General features: G+C 46.0%; 1 protein-coding gene across 1 annotated transcript in view; it reads left to right on the top strand.

The window, feature by feature from the left end:
• Positions 1-13318, top strand: part of CSK (C-terminal Src kinase) — a 47404-nt gene extending 34086 nt beyond the window's left edge. The window contains exons 4-13 of the mRNA XM_070953913.1: positions 1112-1224; positions 1809-2028; positions 5795-5888; positions 6480-6545; positions 6679-6778; positions 7327-7417; positions 9501-9574; positions 9748-9943; positions 11238-11324; positions 11993-13318. Of these exons, the coding sequence (XP_070810014.1) occupies positions 1112-1224; positions 1809-2028; positions 5795-5888; positions 6480-6545; positions 6679-6778; positions 7327-7417; positions 9501-9574; positions 9748-9943; positions 11238-11324; positions 11993-12175 (1224 nt within the window). The 3' untranslated portion in view covers positions 12176-13318. The remainder of the gene's footprint in view (positions 1-1111; positions 1225-1808; positions 2029-5794; positions 5889-6479; positions 6546-6678; positions 6779-7326; positions 7418-9500; positions 9575-9747; positions 9944-11237; positions 11325-11992) is intronic.
• Positions 13319-14128: the final 810 nt, after the last annotated feature.

The following is a 14128-nucleotide window of genomic DNA, read 5'->3' as shown; positions in this document are numbered from 1 at the left end:
CCTTCTTTCTTTCTTTCTTTCTTTCTTTCTTTCTTTCTTTCTTTCTTTCTTTCTCTCTCCTTCCTCTTTCTCTTTCTCTCTTTCTTTCTCTCTCTCTCTCCTTCCTTCCTTCCTCCCTCTCTCCCTCCTTCGTCCCTTTGCCTTTCTTTATTTCTTTCTTTTTTCTTTCTTTTTCTCTCTCTCCTTCCTTCCTTCCTCTTTCTCTCTTCCTCTTTCTCTCTCTCTCCTTCCCTCCCTCCTCCTTCCTTCCTTCCTTCCTTCCTTCCTTCCTTCCTTCCTTCCTCCTTTGTCCCTTTGCCTTCTTTCTTTCTTTCTTTCTTTCTTTCTTTCTTTCTTTCTTTCTTTCTTTCTTTCTTTCTTTCTTTCTTTCTTTCTTTCTCTCTCTCTCTCTTCTTCCTCTTTCTTTCTCTTTCTCTCTTTCTCTCTCTCCTTTCTTCCTTCCTCCCTCTCTCCCTCCTTCGTCCCTTTGCCTTTCTTTCTTTCTTTCTTTTTTCTTTCTTTCTTTTTCTCTCTCTCCTTCCTTCCTTCCTTTTTCTCTCTTTCTCTTTCTCTTTCTCTCTCTCTCCTTCCCTCCCTCCCTCCCTCCTTCCTTCCTTCCTTCCTTCCTTCCTTCCTTCCTTCCTTCCTTCCTTCCTTCCTTCCTTTCTTCTCTGCCCACTCACTCTCTTTGACACGGGATGGCTTACAAACAATAAAAAAATCCTATATAAAAGAATGAAAAAACAGTCACCCCTCCCCTCCCAACCTCAATACCCAATCAAAGAAGCCCCTTGATGGGCTCCATCCCACTCTGGGTTCCCCAGGCCCGTTGGCAGAACCAAGTCTTCAGAGCCTTGCGAAGGAGAATCAAAAATGGGGGCCAGTCTAATCTCCACGGGGCTGATGTTCCAAAGGAAGGGAGCCACCACGGAGGAGGCTCTTCTCCAGGTCCTGCCAGGCGGGCCGCCCACAATATTTCCTTTCTCTCAAGGATGAGAAGGGAGCACAGTTGTGGCCGCGGAGAAATGGGATGTTAGATGGAGGGAGGTTGAGGGTCTCTGGCTTTCTTGAGGACCCAAAAAACCTTCCTGGGAGTCTGGGGTTCTTGCTAACCATGGTTTCCCTCTTCCAGGACCCCAACTGGTACAAAGCCAAAAACAAAGTAGGCCGCGAGGGGATCATCCCGGCCAACTACGTTCAGAAGCGAGAAGGGGTGAAGTCTGGAATCAAGCTGAGCCTCATGCCGTAAGTCGACCTCTCACCCGCCATTTTATGGCCCCTCTCGGCCAAATCCGAGAGATCAGTTTTTTTTTTTTTTTTAATTTGATTTATATGCCGCCCTTCTCCGGAGACTCAGGGCGGCTTACAATGCGCTAAGCAGTAGCCTTCATACTTTTGTATATTTATACAAAGTCAGTTTATTGCCCCCACAACTGGGTCCTCATTTCACCTACCTTAGAAAGGATGGAAGGCTGAGTCAACCTTGAGCCTTGGAGAGATTCGAACCAGCAGAAATTGCAGGCAGCTGTGTTAATAACAGGGTGCACTAAACCACTGTACTATCAAGGCTCTCTTGGAAATTAGAAATCAAATATAAATTAAATGGCCAACCGTGTAAGCCAACACAGCGGCTTTTGCTTTTATTTTGACTCATTTTCACTCCCCCCCCCCGATATAGATAGAAAACACCGGTCCCGTTTTGCCAGTTTCTGCCAAGGAGGGGGCAAGCGCGTGGTGGAACCTCTGTGAAGAAATAAGTTTCTAGTCCTCGTGGGGGTCGGGACGTTCTGACTGCCCTCTTGGTCTCCTTTCCCCCCCCCCCCCTTCAGCTGGTTTCATGGGAAGATCACACGGGAACAAGCGGAGCGACTGCTCTACCCTCCGGAGACGGGCCTCTTCCTCGTACGCGAGAGCACCAACTACCCGGGCGACTACACCCTCTGCGTCAGCTGCGAAGGCAAGGTGGAACATTACCGCATCATCTACTCCTCCAGCAAGCTGAGCATCGACGAAGAGGTCTACTTCGAAAACCTCATGCAACTCGTGGAGGTGAGGCTGAGCCATGGTTGGCAGGGAGAACCGGGGTGAGGGACCACCACCTGAGTCTCTCAGAATAACAGAGTTGGAAGGGACCTTGGAGGTCTTCTAGTCCAACCCCCTGCCCAGGCAGGAAACCCTACACCACTTCAGACAAACGGTTATCCAACATCTCCTTAAAAACTTCCAGTGTTGGAGCATTCACAACTTCTGGTGGCAAGCTGTTCCACTGATTAATTGTTCTCACTATCAGGAAATTTCTCCTTAGTTCTAAGTTGCTTCTCTCCTTGATGAGTTTCCATCCGTTGCTTCTTGTCCTGCCCTCAGGTGCTTTGGAGAACAGGTTGACCCCCTCTTCTTTGGGGCAGCCCCTGAGATATTGAAACACTGCTATCCTATCACCCCTTGGTTGGAAAAAGATCGCTAGATAATTAGTTAGTTAGTTTTTTTAACTTATGTTATCTTTTTTTTTTTTTTTTAATTTGATTTATATGCCGCCCTTCTCTGGAGACTCAGGGCGGCTTACAATGCGCTAAGCAATAGCCTTCATCCTTTTGTATATTTATACAAAGTCAGCTTATTGCCCCCACAATCTGGGTCCTCAATTTACCTACCTTAGAAAGGATGGAAGGCTGAGTCAACCTTGAGCCTTGGAGAGATTCGAACCTGCAGTAATTGCAGGCAGCTGGTCTTAATAACAGGGTGCTTTAGACCACTGTACTACCAAGGCTGTATCAAGGCTCTATATAAGAACTCTATAGTTCTTATAGTTAGATAAGAATTTATAACCTATAATTTATAACTTATAACATATAACTAACTATAAGTTATAGTTAAATTAGTTAAATTAAACTATCTTAACTTACTGCACCTGGGTATGGTTTGCCAATTGCACAGTGACAGATAGGACAGTGCTCCAGAGGGTCAACGTCATTCCCCTCTTAGGAAGAGCTTTATAGCCCCCGCTGTCTTAAGAAAGTTCAAAACATCCTTAAAAATCCATCTCATCCTGGATCTCACCCTTTTTTTTTTTTTTTGAACTATTACCATCTGGCAGCCGGTACAGGACAATAAAAACAAGAACAAATAGGCTGAAAAACAGCTTCTATCCCAGAGCAGTAACCATATTGAATTCTACGGTATATTGCAATATTAATGCAATATTGGGTTTTCAATTTCAATTGTATAGAATGTGAAGGATGTGTGTTTGTATTTTTATAGTTATAATCTATACTGAAGATGGCATTTAATTTCGAAATAATAATAACTTCGTTGTCATTGTACCTGTATACACAGTATACCCCTACAACGAAATTCACTTAACCCCCAAAGACCAGGTCCAACACACATAACAATCCCCAAACACACTCCCACTCACCACAGATTCCCCATCCCTAAACCACCCAAACATCCACACAACAGACCAAGCAATGCTGTCCAACAGCTCACCGATGGTGGCCCTTCATTGTTAAGTGCAATTATAACTCTGGGATAAAAACTATTCAGAAAATGTGTGGTCCGAGTTTTAATTGTTCTGTATCTTCTGCCAGAAGATTTCGTTGTACGAATGTGCAATGACAATAAAGTAAACTAACTATATTATATATAAACACACACACACACATATATAAATATATATATATAAAGTGTTTTTCTGTCGAAGCACCTGGTCTATCTCAATATGGGAGGGAGCATATAGTTAATACAACTGTCTAATATGCAGGCAGCCCAAGTTCGAATCCGAGTAAGGGTATGGCTAGCTGATGAGAGCTAAATAGCTTGAAATAGATCTGTACTAGTCTCCCTTTATTTATATATATGTACACAGTGTTTCCCTGAAAATAAGACCCTGTCTTATATTTTTTTGAACCCTGAAATAAGTGCTTGGCCTTATTGCCATGCACTCAAAAGCCCGATTGGGCTTATTATCAGGGGATGTCTTATTTTGGGAGAAACAGGGTATATTTATATATATTTATTTATATATATAAAGGACGCTGCTATCCTATCACCCCCTCGGTTGAAAAAAAAGTCGAGCTAGATAATGTGCCAGCTTAAAAGCCCCACCCACTCACCCACCCTCCTGAATTGGCGGCCTGGCCCCACCCGGTGCGGTCACGGGCTGAAGGCAGCTGAAGCTCGCTCTCCGTTTCCTGTCTCTTCTCGCATCACTACGAGAGGCAGGAAGGCGCTTCTGAGCGATACTGAAAGTGCCCCCTTGCAAAACCAGCAGCCGGTGAGCTGCAGCTCAGCTCGGGCAGCTCCTGGCGGAAGCGTCTCTCAGTGGTGACAGACAAACAAGCAATGAATTCCCTTGGGGGGGCATCAATGCTTGTAAAACGGTGGGCGAGTTAAGTTCCCCATTCCTTCCGTAGCCTCCAAGCAGAGTTATTTGGGAGCCTGGCTAAGGCGTCCTACTGCCCCCTGGTGGTCTTGCAGGGTCATTGGGACTTACGGGGACACTGGAAGATGCCCAGAGCCCAAAAAAAGTGATGTAGCAAACACACGAATTAGGACACTTAGAGGGAGCAGGGATGGCCAGAAGCAGTTTCATCCTGAGTGGAACATTATTTATTTTATTATATTTTTATAAATGTGTAATACATGTATTTGTGTTTGTGTGTGTGTCCTTTATATATATAAATATATTTATTTATTTATTTATTGGTTCGATTTATATGCCACCCTTCTCTGGAGACTCAGGGTGGCTTACAATGCGTTAAGCAATAGCCTTCATACTTTTGTATATCCCTGCTTAGTAGGGCTTTCGGCCCCCCCTAAGCGGTGTTCTTTTTTATACAAAGTCAGTTTATTGCCCCCACAATCCGGGTCCTCATTTTACATACTTCGAAAGGATGGAAGGCTGAGTCAACCTTGAGCCTGGTGAGATTCGAACTCGCAGTAATTGCAGGCAGCTGGTGCTAGTTAACAGCACTTTAGTCTGCTGTGCCACCAAGGCTCTTATATACCCCGTTTCCCCCAAAATAAGACGTCCCCTGATAATAAACCCAATCGGGCTTTTGAGTGCATGGCAATAAGGCCAAGCGCTTATTTCAGGGTTCAAAAAAATATAAGACAAGGTCTTATTTTCAGGGAAACACGGTATGTATCAGCAAATTTATATTTGCTGATAAAGAAATAAAGGAAGACTAGTATAGATCTATTTCAAGCTATTTAGCTCTCATCAGCTAGCCATACCCTTACTCGGATTCGAACTTGGGCTGCCTGCATATGGCTAGCTGATAAGAGCTAAATAGCTTGAATTAGATCCTATACTAGTCTCCCTTTATTTCTTTATCAGCAAATATAAATTTGGTATAAAATGGTTTGTCAGCCAGCAGGCCCTATGCTGCCCTATGCTGCTTATGCTTACCTTTACAGGGAGGATACATGAGATGTGGGTGTGGCTTACTGATGATGGCTAACAAGCCAGAAATAGATCTATATAAGTCTCTCACCAAGCAGCATACTCCCAGAATTCTCCAACCTTGGCAACTTTAAGCCTGGTGGACTTCAACTCCCAGAATTCTGGGAGTTGAAGTCCACCAGGCTTAAAGTTGCCAAGGTTGGAGACCCCTGGCATATAATATCCACACACATACTATACTCCAGTCCCTGGGAGTGGGTTGGTTTATGGTACTCAAGATCGAAGAAAGGCCACGGCTACCGTCAAAAGCCGCTTGTCCCAAGCGGTTAGTGGAGGGACACACGTTCAGCGAACTGGTTCTTCAAGAGAGAGAGAGAGAGAGAGCGCTATAAATGTCCCCCTCTTTGGCAGCACTACACCTCGGATGCTGACGGGCTCTGCACTCGTCTCATGAAGCCGAAGGTCATGGAAGGCACTGTGGCAGCGCAAGACGAATTCTCACGGAGTAAGTGCCACACGGAAGCGGAGTGGGCTGCGCTTTATCCTTCTCTCGTCCTCCTCCTCCTCCTGCTTCTTCTTCTTCTTTTTCTCTTCCTTCTCCTCCTCCCTTTCTCCTTCTCATTTTGTGTAGTTCCTCCTTCTCTTTATGTCCCCTCCTCCTCCTCCTCCTCCTCCTTTCTTTAAAAAAGTTTTTTTATTTATAATACAAATTAAAAACAGTGGACATACTGTGACATATCCTCCTTCTCTTTCTCCTCCACCTCCACCTCCTGCTTCTCCTCCTCCTCCTTCTCCTCCCTCTCCTTCTCTTTCTTTTTCTCTTCCACCTTCTACTTCGCCTTCTTCTGCTCCTCCTCCTCCTCCCTCTCCTTCTCTTTCTCCTCCACCATCTTCTGCTTCTTCTTCTTCTCCTCCTCCCCCCCTCTCCTTCTCTTTCTCTTCCACCTTCTGCTTCTCCTCCTCCTCCTCCTTATCCACCCTCTCCTTCTCTTTCTCTTCCACCTTCTGCTTCGCCTTCTTCTGCTTCTCCTCCTCCTCCTCCCTCTCCTTCTCTTTCTCCTCCACCTCCACTTTTACCTTCTGCTTCTCCTTCCAGGCGGATGGTCCCTCAACATGAAAGACTTGAAGCTGCTACAGATCATTGGGAAGGGAGAGTTTGGAGGTGAGTCCGGTGTCCCCTTGGTTTCTCTTGCTGAGACTTCACATTTGAAGGACCTCTTCAATGCTGGATAAGTGGTCTGTTGCAACCCACCAGATCTCATCTCCTTCCTTCAGACGTCCGCTCTCTTTTGCAGATGTGATGTTGGGTGATTACCACGGAAACAAGGTTGCTGTGAAATGCATCAAAAATGACGCCACCGCACAAGCCTTCTTAGCTGAAGCTTCGGTGATGACGTGAGTCCCTGCCTCCTTGACCAGGAGGACTTAATCTGGATTAACATCTGGTTGCAGAGAAAGATGGCAGAGAACGAAGATGTACCTGAGGTTCAGGCTAGGTTATCCCAGCTTCTCATAAATGCTTTGGCTTAGAAAATAGTGGAGAATACATTTACTCGCTCCTGAATTGTCATTCAGGAGGAGACAAGCTCAAGAGTCCATAGAAGAAACTTTAGGACCACTAGCCAAAAAGTCTTGCTTCTTCTAGATTCCCATATAAACTAGAACCCATGGGGGTTTTGTGAACTGCTCACAAAAGTTTCTCCTAACTTCACAAGGGAAGTTAGGAGAAACAACCCTCAAAACGTTTGGGACACAAACTCTTCAAGGCATGTCAAACAAGGGAGAGATGGGACTCCATATCCACGTTGTGCGAAAGGAGGGCTGTCTTTTGACGCCAGTGGTGGGCGTGGTGCCCCTTGCACGAAGGCCTTTACTTGCAATGGAAAAAAAACTCCGGTTGATCCCTCTTTGATCTTCTCCCCATCTGCTCCATCTCATTGCAGACAGCTCCGGCATAGCAATTTGGTCCAGATGTTGGGGGTGATTGTGGAGGAGAAAGGGGGCCTCTACATTGTCACAGAATTTATGGCAAAGGTAAGAACTTGCTGTCCTTTCCAAGGAAGGTTGGTCTGGAAGTTGGACGTTGATGAAGAACATACAGTAGCAATGGCAGACTTGCCTATGAGAAGGAGGAGGCCTCCTTAAACTTGGCTTCTACTTTCTGATGATCTTTGGTTGGTTCATTGAATATGGGTCATCAAGTCCTTGTTGACTCTTAGTCAACAGAAACATTTTTCTCCAGGACATTTTGACCTAATCTAGTCCTTCAGATCTTCTAATAGTGCCAGGGGTGAAATGCTCCTGGTTCGGACCGGATCGCCCAATCCGATAGCGATGACGGAAGGGCTGAAAAAAATGCTTTTAAAAGTAAAAAAAAAAGCCTCCGGTGATTGCGTGGCTCAGCTGGTATCGCCAGAGGCTTTTAAAAGCATTTTTTCCACAACCTCTTCGGCCAAAGAGGTTGTAGAAAAAAATGCTTTTAAAAGCCTCTGACGATCCCAGCTGAGTTGCCTGATCGTCAGAGGCTTTTAAAAACATTTTTTTTCCCCCTGCAACCTCTTCGGCTGAAGAGGTTGTAGAAAACATGCTTTTAAAAGTTTTTTTTAAAAAAAGAAGTTTGCCACACCCATCCAGTCACATTACCACCACCACCACCAAGCCACGCCCACAGAACCGGTAGTAACAAACACGTCAACACGTCATCACCGTTCATCTTGTGATTGGTCATCCTCTTCTCTTTCCTTCCATCGTTTCCAACATCTTGACTTTTCAAGTCTTTGTGTTGATCGACCTTCAGTCTTTAAGGTCTTTGGAATCAAATTCTTTTGACCTCAGAAATGGAGAAGAAAAGGTTGATCAGCATCTTTCTTCTTCTTCTTCTTCTTCTTCTTCTTCTTCTTCTTCTTCTTCTTCTTCTTCTTCTTCTTCTTCTTCTTCTTCTACTACTACTACTACTACTTCTACTTCCTCTTCCTCCTCCTCCTCCTCCTCTTCTTCCTCTTCCTCCTCCTCCTCCTTCTACTCTTGTCTGTTTCCCAGAATTGGAGCAGAAGTTGGAGTTACTTCAACTTCCCTTTCCCATATACCCTGTTGCAACCAGCATTTTTTCACTAGAATTCTTTTATTTCTGATAACACTTCCAAGCAACCCTTAGGGTTAACAATGTCCCTTCCTTCCTTCCTTCCTTCCTTCCTTCCTTCCTTCCTTCCTTCCTTCCTTCCTTCCTTCCTTCCTTCCTTCCTTCCTTCCTCCCTCCCTCCCTCCCTCCCTCCCTCCCTCCCTCCCTCCCTCCCTCCTCCATTTTCCTTTCTTCTCTCCCTTCCTTTCCCCCTTCCTTCCTGCTGTCTCCTCCCTCCCTCCTCCCCTTCCCCACTCATCTCCTTGAACTTCCCCCATCAGTTAATTTCCAGAGTGAAATGCTATTTACTGCTGGTGTAACCTGCAGTTTTGAAAATGTATTGGGCTTTTTTCTTTGCTTTCCTACAAGGGTATGCATTTCTCTCTCTCTCTCTCTCTCCCTCCCTCTCTCCCTCCCTCCCTCTCTCTGTATGCCTGCCTGCTTCCTACACAAAGAGGAGAGTGCCATCTACTGGGGAGTGCCACTAATTGCACCCTTGCCCTGTCCATCCACTCGTTTTTATCAATATTGCCGATATAATAGGGGTAACCGTCTTGAGACGAGTTTGATTTCAACCCTTAATGGGTTTTGAAGGTGTTCTTGGTCTGCCTTAGATAATTTTGGGGGACATCTTCAGACAGAGCTCAGGGAATTTATTTCATATATTACATTTCTATACCTTCCATCCTCCATCCCAGGTGACTCTGGGCAATTTGCAACAACATACTGAAACACTCTGAACGCATCACTAAAAGCACCGTTTTAAAACCGAATTAAGAACGAGGTTCAGTTTTACAGGTTCAAAGAAAAAAATCGAAGTTTAAAAAATTCAGAAGACTAAAAAAAAAAAAAAAAAAAGCTAATACATTGTCTCCCACATTGTTAAGAACAGGGGTGAAAAAAAAACTTTTTCATATCCCTTTCTTGAAGATGAAATTCCAGACTGGCTCTCTATCACTTCTTGCCAAGCTTAATCCTTTCTCTCAAATCTTCCGGCAGGGAAGTTTAGTCGATTATCTTCGTTCCCGTGGAAGATCCGTGCTGGGAGGCGAGTGTTTGTTGAAGTTTTCCTTGTAAGTACATTGCCTTTTTGTGAAGAAAATGCTTGGGGTGTGTTTGTATGCATTTCTAGGAAAAAAAGGCTCATTGAAGCTTCACGGTTGAGAGGGGGGGTTTCTCAATGGCGTGGGGATATGCCCCTCCCCTTTTCTTGACCCTCACTCCTCTCTTCCTCTTTGCCCCGTAGAGATGTCTGCGAAGCCATGGCCTACTTGGAAGCCAACAACTTCGTTCACCGGGATTTGGCAGCGAGGAACGTCTTGGTCTCGGAGGACAATATTGCTAAAGTCAGTGACTTTGGGCTGACAAAAGAAGCTTCGTCCACCCAGGACACTGGCAAGCTCCCGGTGAAATGGACAGCACCAGAAGCACTTAGAGAAAAGGTGAATGGGGGACCTGGGGTTGATTGACAACTAACCCTTGGCTCAGCCAGGTAGGACTTGATAAGGCCCACAAGGACACAGGTGTTGTGGCCCGCCAGTGGCCAGTGGATCTGGCATCAGATTCAGAGAGTGAGGAGGTTGGGGAGGAACATGGGCCAATCCTGGAGTCTGGGGAAGGCTCTGATAAGGGCTCTGCGTCAGAGGCAGAGAGGTGGCCAGGGCCGTCTGATAGTTATCAGCTGCCTTCGGAGTCAGCAAAGTCTTTCAAGGGAAAATTTACAGTCAAAGACTTTATCCGGCTTGGAGAGCTGCCAGGCCGATATCTTTAAAACTTGGCAAGGAGTCTCAGAGAGTCACGAACCAATTAAGTGAACAAATTGTCTCCTGCAAACTCCACTCCTCTTTTGCTCCCCTTTATTCCCTGTGGGAGGGGCCATTCACCGTCCACCTGTGGCCTTACTCCCCAGTCGACCCTTGTTCTTTAGCTGTTCCCTTCGTCTGGCAACTCTGCGCATGCGCACACTGAGAACAGGATCCAGCTATTCATCTGCCTCACTGACTCCGAAGGCAGCTGACAACTATCAGACGGCCTTGGCTCCCTCTCTGCCTCCGACGCAGAGCCCTCATCAGAGCCTTCCCCAGACTCCAGGACTGAGCCGTGTTCCTCCCCAACCTCCTCACTGCCTGAGTCTGCCACCAGCTCTGCTGGCTGCTGGTGGGCCACAACACAAGCAAAACATCAAGCAAAGATGATCAGGGAGCTGGGGTTTAAATCGTACAATGTACTGCTAAGGGAACTAGGGACGTTTAGCCTAATGAAGAGAAGGATTAGGGGGAGAAAGGATAGCTGTCTTCCAGGACTTAAGGGGTTGTCACAGGGAAGACTGAATTGACCTGTTCTCCAAAGCACTTGAGGACAAGACAAGAAGCAAAGGGTGGAAGCTCCTCCAGAAGGGTGGAGCCAACTTGGAAATAAGGAGGAATTTCCTAACAGTGAGGACAATTAATAATTTGCTTCCTGAAGTCATCGATCACTGAAGGTTTTCAAGAAAAGAGTGAGCAACCCATTTGTCCAGGATGGTATGAGGACTTGGCCAGGAGGGTTGGACTAGAAGACCTCTAAGGTCCCTTCCAGTCCTAGGAGTCTATGATTTGGTAATCGGTTCTCTGCAAAGGAGTCTAAAGGCCGAACAGTGCCTCTTTCTCTGGTGGTAGAACATCTGGCCAGCTTGATCCAGGTCTTTTGACAATGTCTTTCTCTATGTGTGTGTGTGTCTTCTTCTAACCTTGGCAGAAATTTTCAACCAAATCAGACGTATGGAGCTTTGGAATTCTTCTCTGGGAAATCTATTCCTTTGGGCGAGTGCCTTATCCGAGAATTGTAAGTGAAGTTTCTCAAGGGTGTTTGACCCCTGACCACCCCCCCACCCCCCCGGTTTATCTGGTAGTTCCGTTACAAAAGCTGCCAGTCTCGGGAGATTCCTGTATTATAGCCAGTAAACAATGAAGTCGTCAGTGTTGAACTGACTACATCTGTGGATCTACGCTGTCCTTAAATCAGGGGTGGGCTTCAAAAATTTAAGCAAGGGGTTCTTGCTGGGTGGGCGGGGCCACGGTGGGCATGGCCTAATCTGCCTCCTTCACCATGGTGGTGTGTGTGTGTGTGTGTGTGTTTTTGCCCTCCCCGGACTCCGAAGGCTTTTCTTGAGCCTTCAGGAGGGCTGTTTTCGCTTTAGAGGCTCCGGAGGCCCTCTAAAGCCGGAAACTGGCCCGTTCCCAGCCTTCCTGAACTTCCAGTAGGCCTGTTTTTCACCCTCCCTGAGCCTCTGTGCGCACTGTGCACTTACCTGCATCCAAAACGGACCTCATGGGGACTCCGGGGAGGGGAGGGGAGGGCGGGGCCAGCCAGGAATGGGATTTGGGGGTTCTCCAAACTGCACAGAATCTGAGCTAGAGGTTCTCCCGAACCTCTGCGAACCCCCAGCAGCCCCACCCCTGCCTTAAATGCGTTGCTTCCTCTCCCCCCCCCCCCATTTTTCTCCCCCACAGCCTCTGAAGGATGTGGTCCCTCGTGTGGAAAAGGGGTACAAGATGGACTCTCCGGACGGCTGCCCCCAGATTGTCTACGAGGTGATGAAAAAATGCTGGACTTTGGATGCCGCCCACCGGCCGTCCTTCCACCAATTACGGGAACAGCTAGAGCATATCAAAGCCAGCGAGCTCTACCTGTGAAGCCGACCGGAGGGCGGGGCTTCTTTTGGACACGCCCCTCCCCCGCCCTCTCCCCTGTGCACAGACCTCAGGGGCGAGGCTGGGCGAAGAAAAAAAAACCCCTCTCCCTCTCCCGGCCCCCCCAAGCGAAGCAGGTGGTTGGTTTTTCCAGGAATCCAAATTTCTCCACTGTCTTTAGAGAAACGTACGGACCTTGGACCCCTCCCCAGGGGCCCCGATGGGTAGGTGGGGAGCCCGGCTCCCTTCTCCCGAGGAAGTCTCTCTTTCTCTCCCTCTCTCTCTCTCAGCTGAACCACCTGAAGAATGGACATGTGGGAACCAACATGGAGGTTTCCTTCTCCTTCCTGTCCTTTAAAAACAAAATCTTGCTTCACCGCAAGGGTCGAATCGTATCATATTTTAGTTGCATGTTCTCCAACGTTGTTGAATCCCTTCTTTCTTCTCGTGGACTCCCCCCACCCCGCCTCCCCTTTCCTTTAATTCATCCCCACCTCCCTCCCACCTGTTTTCAGCCTCCCTCCGGAACCAAACTCATACTCGTTCTTGTTTCGTAGGGAAACGTAAGAAGGGCGGACCATGCCAAAAAAAAAATGAAATGGGAAAAAAACAGTGGTGGGACAGCTATTAAAGGCGCCGATTTTCTTGGAGAAAGAGAATTCCTTTCTTGATAACTTTCTCAAAAAAAAAAAAGAGAGAGAGAGACCCCCTGAGCTCTGGAATTCACGATCCAGCATCCTCTTCCTTTAAATACACCTTTAAATAATAATAATAATAATAATTGGTTTTTGTTCCTTTTTAAATTTTTAATTTTCAGGGTTTTTTTTTTTTTTTTTTTTTTTTAAAGGAAATTATGGTTTCAAACTGCACCGGAAATCCGCTGTTTTGGCTGGGTTTTTAACTCGAGTTACAAAACTTATTTTTTAATGTCCTGAATAAAAACGGGAGTTTGTTTGTTTGCCTTTTTTAAAAAAAAGAAGAAGAAGAAGAAGAAGAAACATCTGCGTACACAGGGAAACCCTGCCTTACCTGAATCAGGTCTCGACCAAACCAAGGAGGTGTTTCTTCTCAAAAAAAAAAAAACCACAAAAAAATAAAACGCAGAGCCACCCAGGAAAAGGGGGTTTGGATGGGGTTTGTTTTTTTTTTAAATTTTTGTTTAGTTCTTTGCTTCAAACAGTGTTTGCATGCTGCCTCCAGAATCCCTTCCCAGTCGTGTCTTTTATGCTCATATTATGCTACCAACTGTGAGATTAAGCTGCATTAAAAGAAAAAGAGAAAAAAAAAAACATCCCCACATCTCCATATGAAGATGTAACTTCGTTGTCTCGTCTCTATAAACTTTTTTTGGGGGGGGTTGGTTTGTAAAAAAAAAAAGTAGGGAGGCTTTTATAGGCAAGTCCTCGATTTACAACCGTTCACTCAGCTCAAAAGTTACAAAGGCCCTGGAAAAAGGGACCTAAACGACCGTTTTCCCACACTTAAAACCGTGAAAGCATTCTTGTGGTCTCGTGATCGAAATGTGGCGCTTGGCAATACAGCAGTGGCCAAAATTGTGGGAACCTTTTGGGAAAAGTGTATTTTCTAAAACTAGCTAATAACACCACTTTATTTTGGGGGTGGGGAGTAGTATCATAAAATTATATATCAATGGAAAGATCATTGAATCAAGAATGTAATGCCATAACTTTTATGAAGGATTTGCTATTGGAATAGCAGTGGAAACACGTAGAAAAAAAACGAGATATGCAAAAATAATCCCCATGTCAGTGAATACTTCGCTGGGTAACCTTCCGCATGAATGATGGCCTTGCAACGTCTTCCCATGGAGTGAACCGAGTCTTTTAGTTCTGCAGCTGTTATGTGAAACCAAGATTGAATGATGGCTTCTATTAACTGGGTTTTATTGCTGGGTCGCTTCTGACTAACCAGTTTCTTTAGTTGGCCCCATAGATT

Source organism: Pituophis catenifer, unplaced genomic scaffold (genome assembly GCF_029215685.1).
Source record: "Pituophis catenifer annectens isolate HBS135680 unplaced genomic scaffold, rPitCat1.0.hap2 SCAF_14, whole genome shotgun sequence".
NCBI classification, from domain to species: Eukaryota; Metazoa; Chordata; class Lepidosauria; order Squamata; family Colubridae; genus Pituophis; species Pituophis catenifer.
This window is presented reverse-complemented; position numbering and strand designations above follow the sequence as displayed.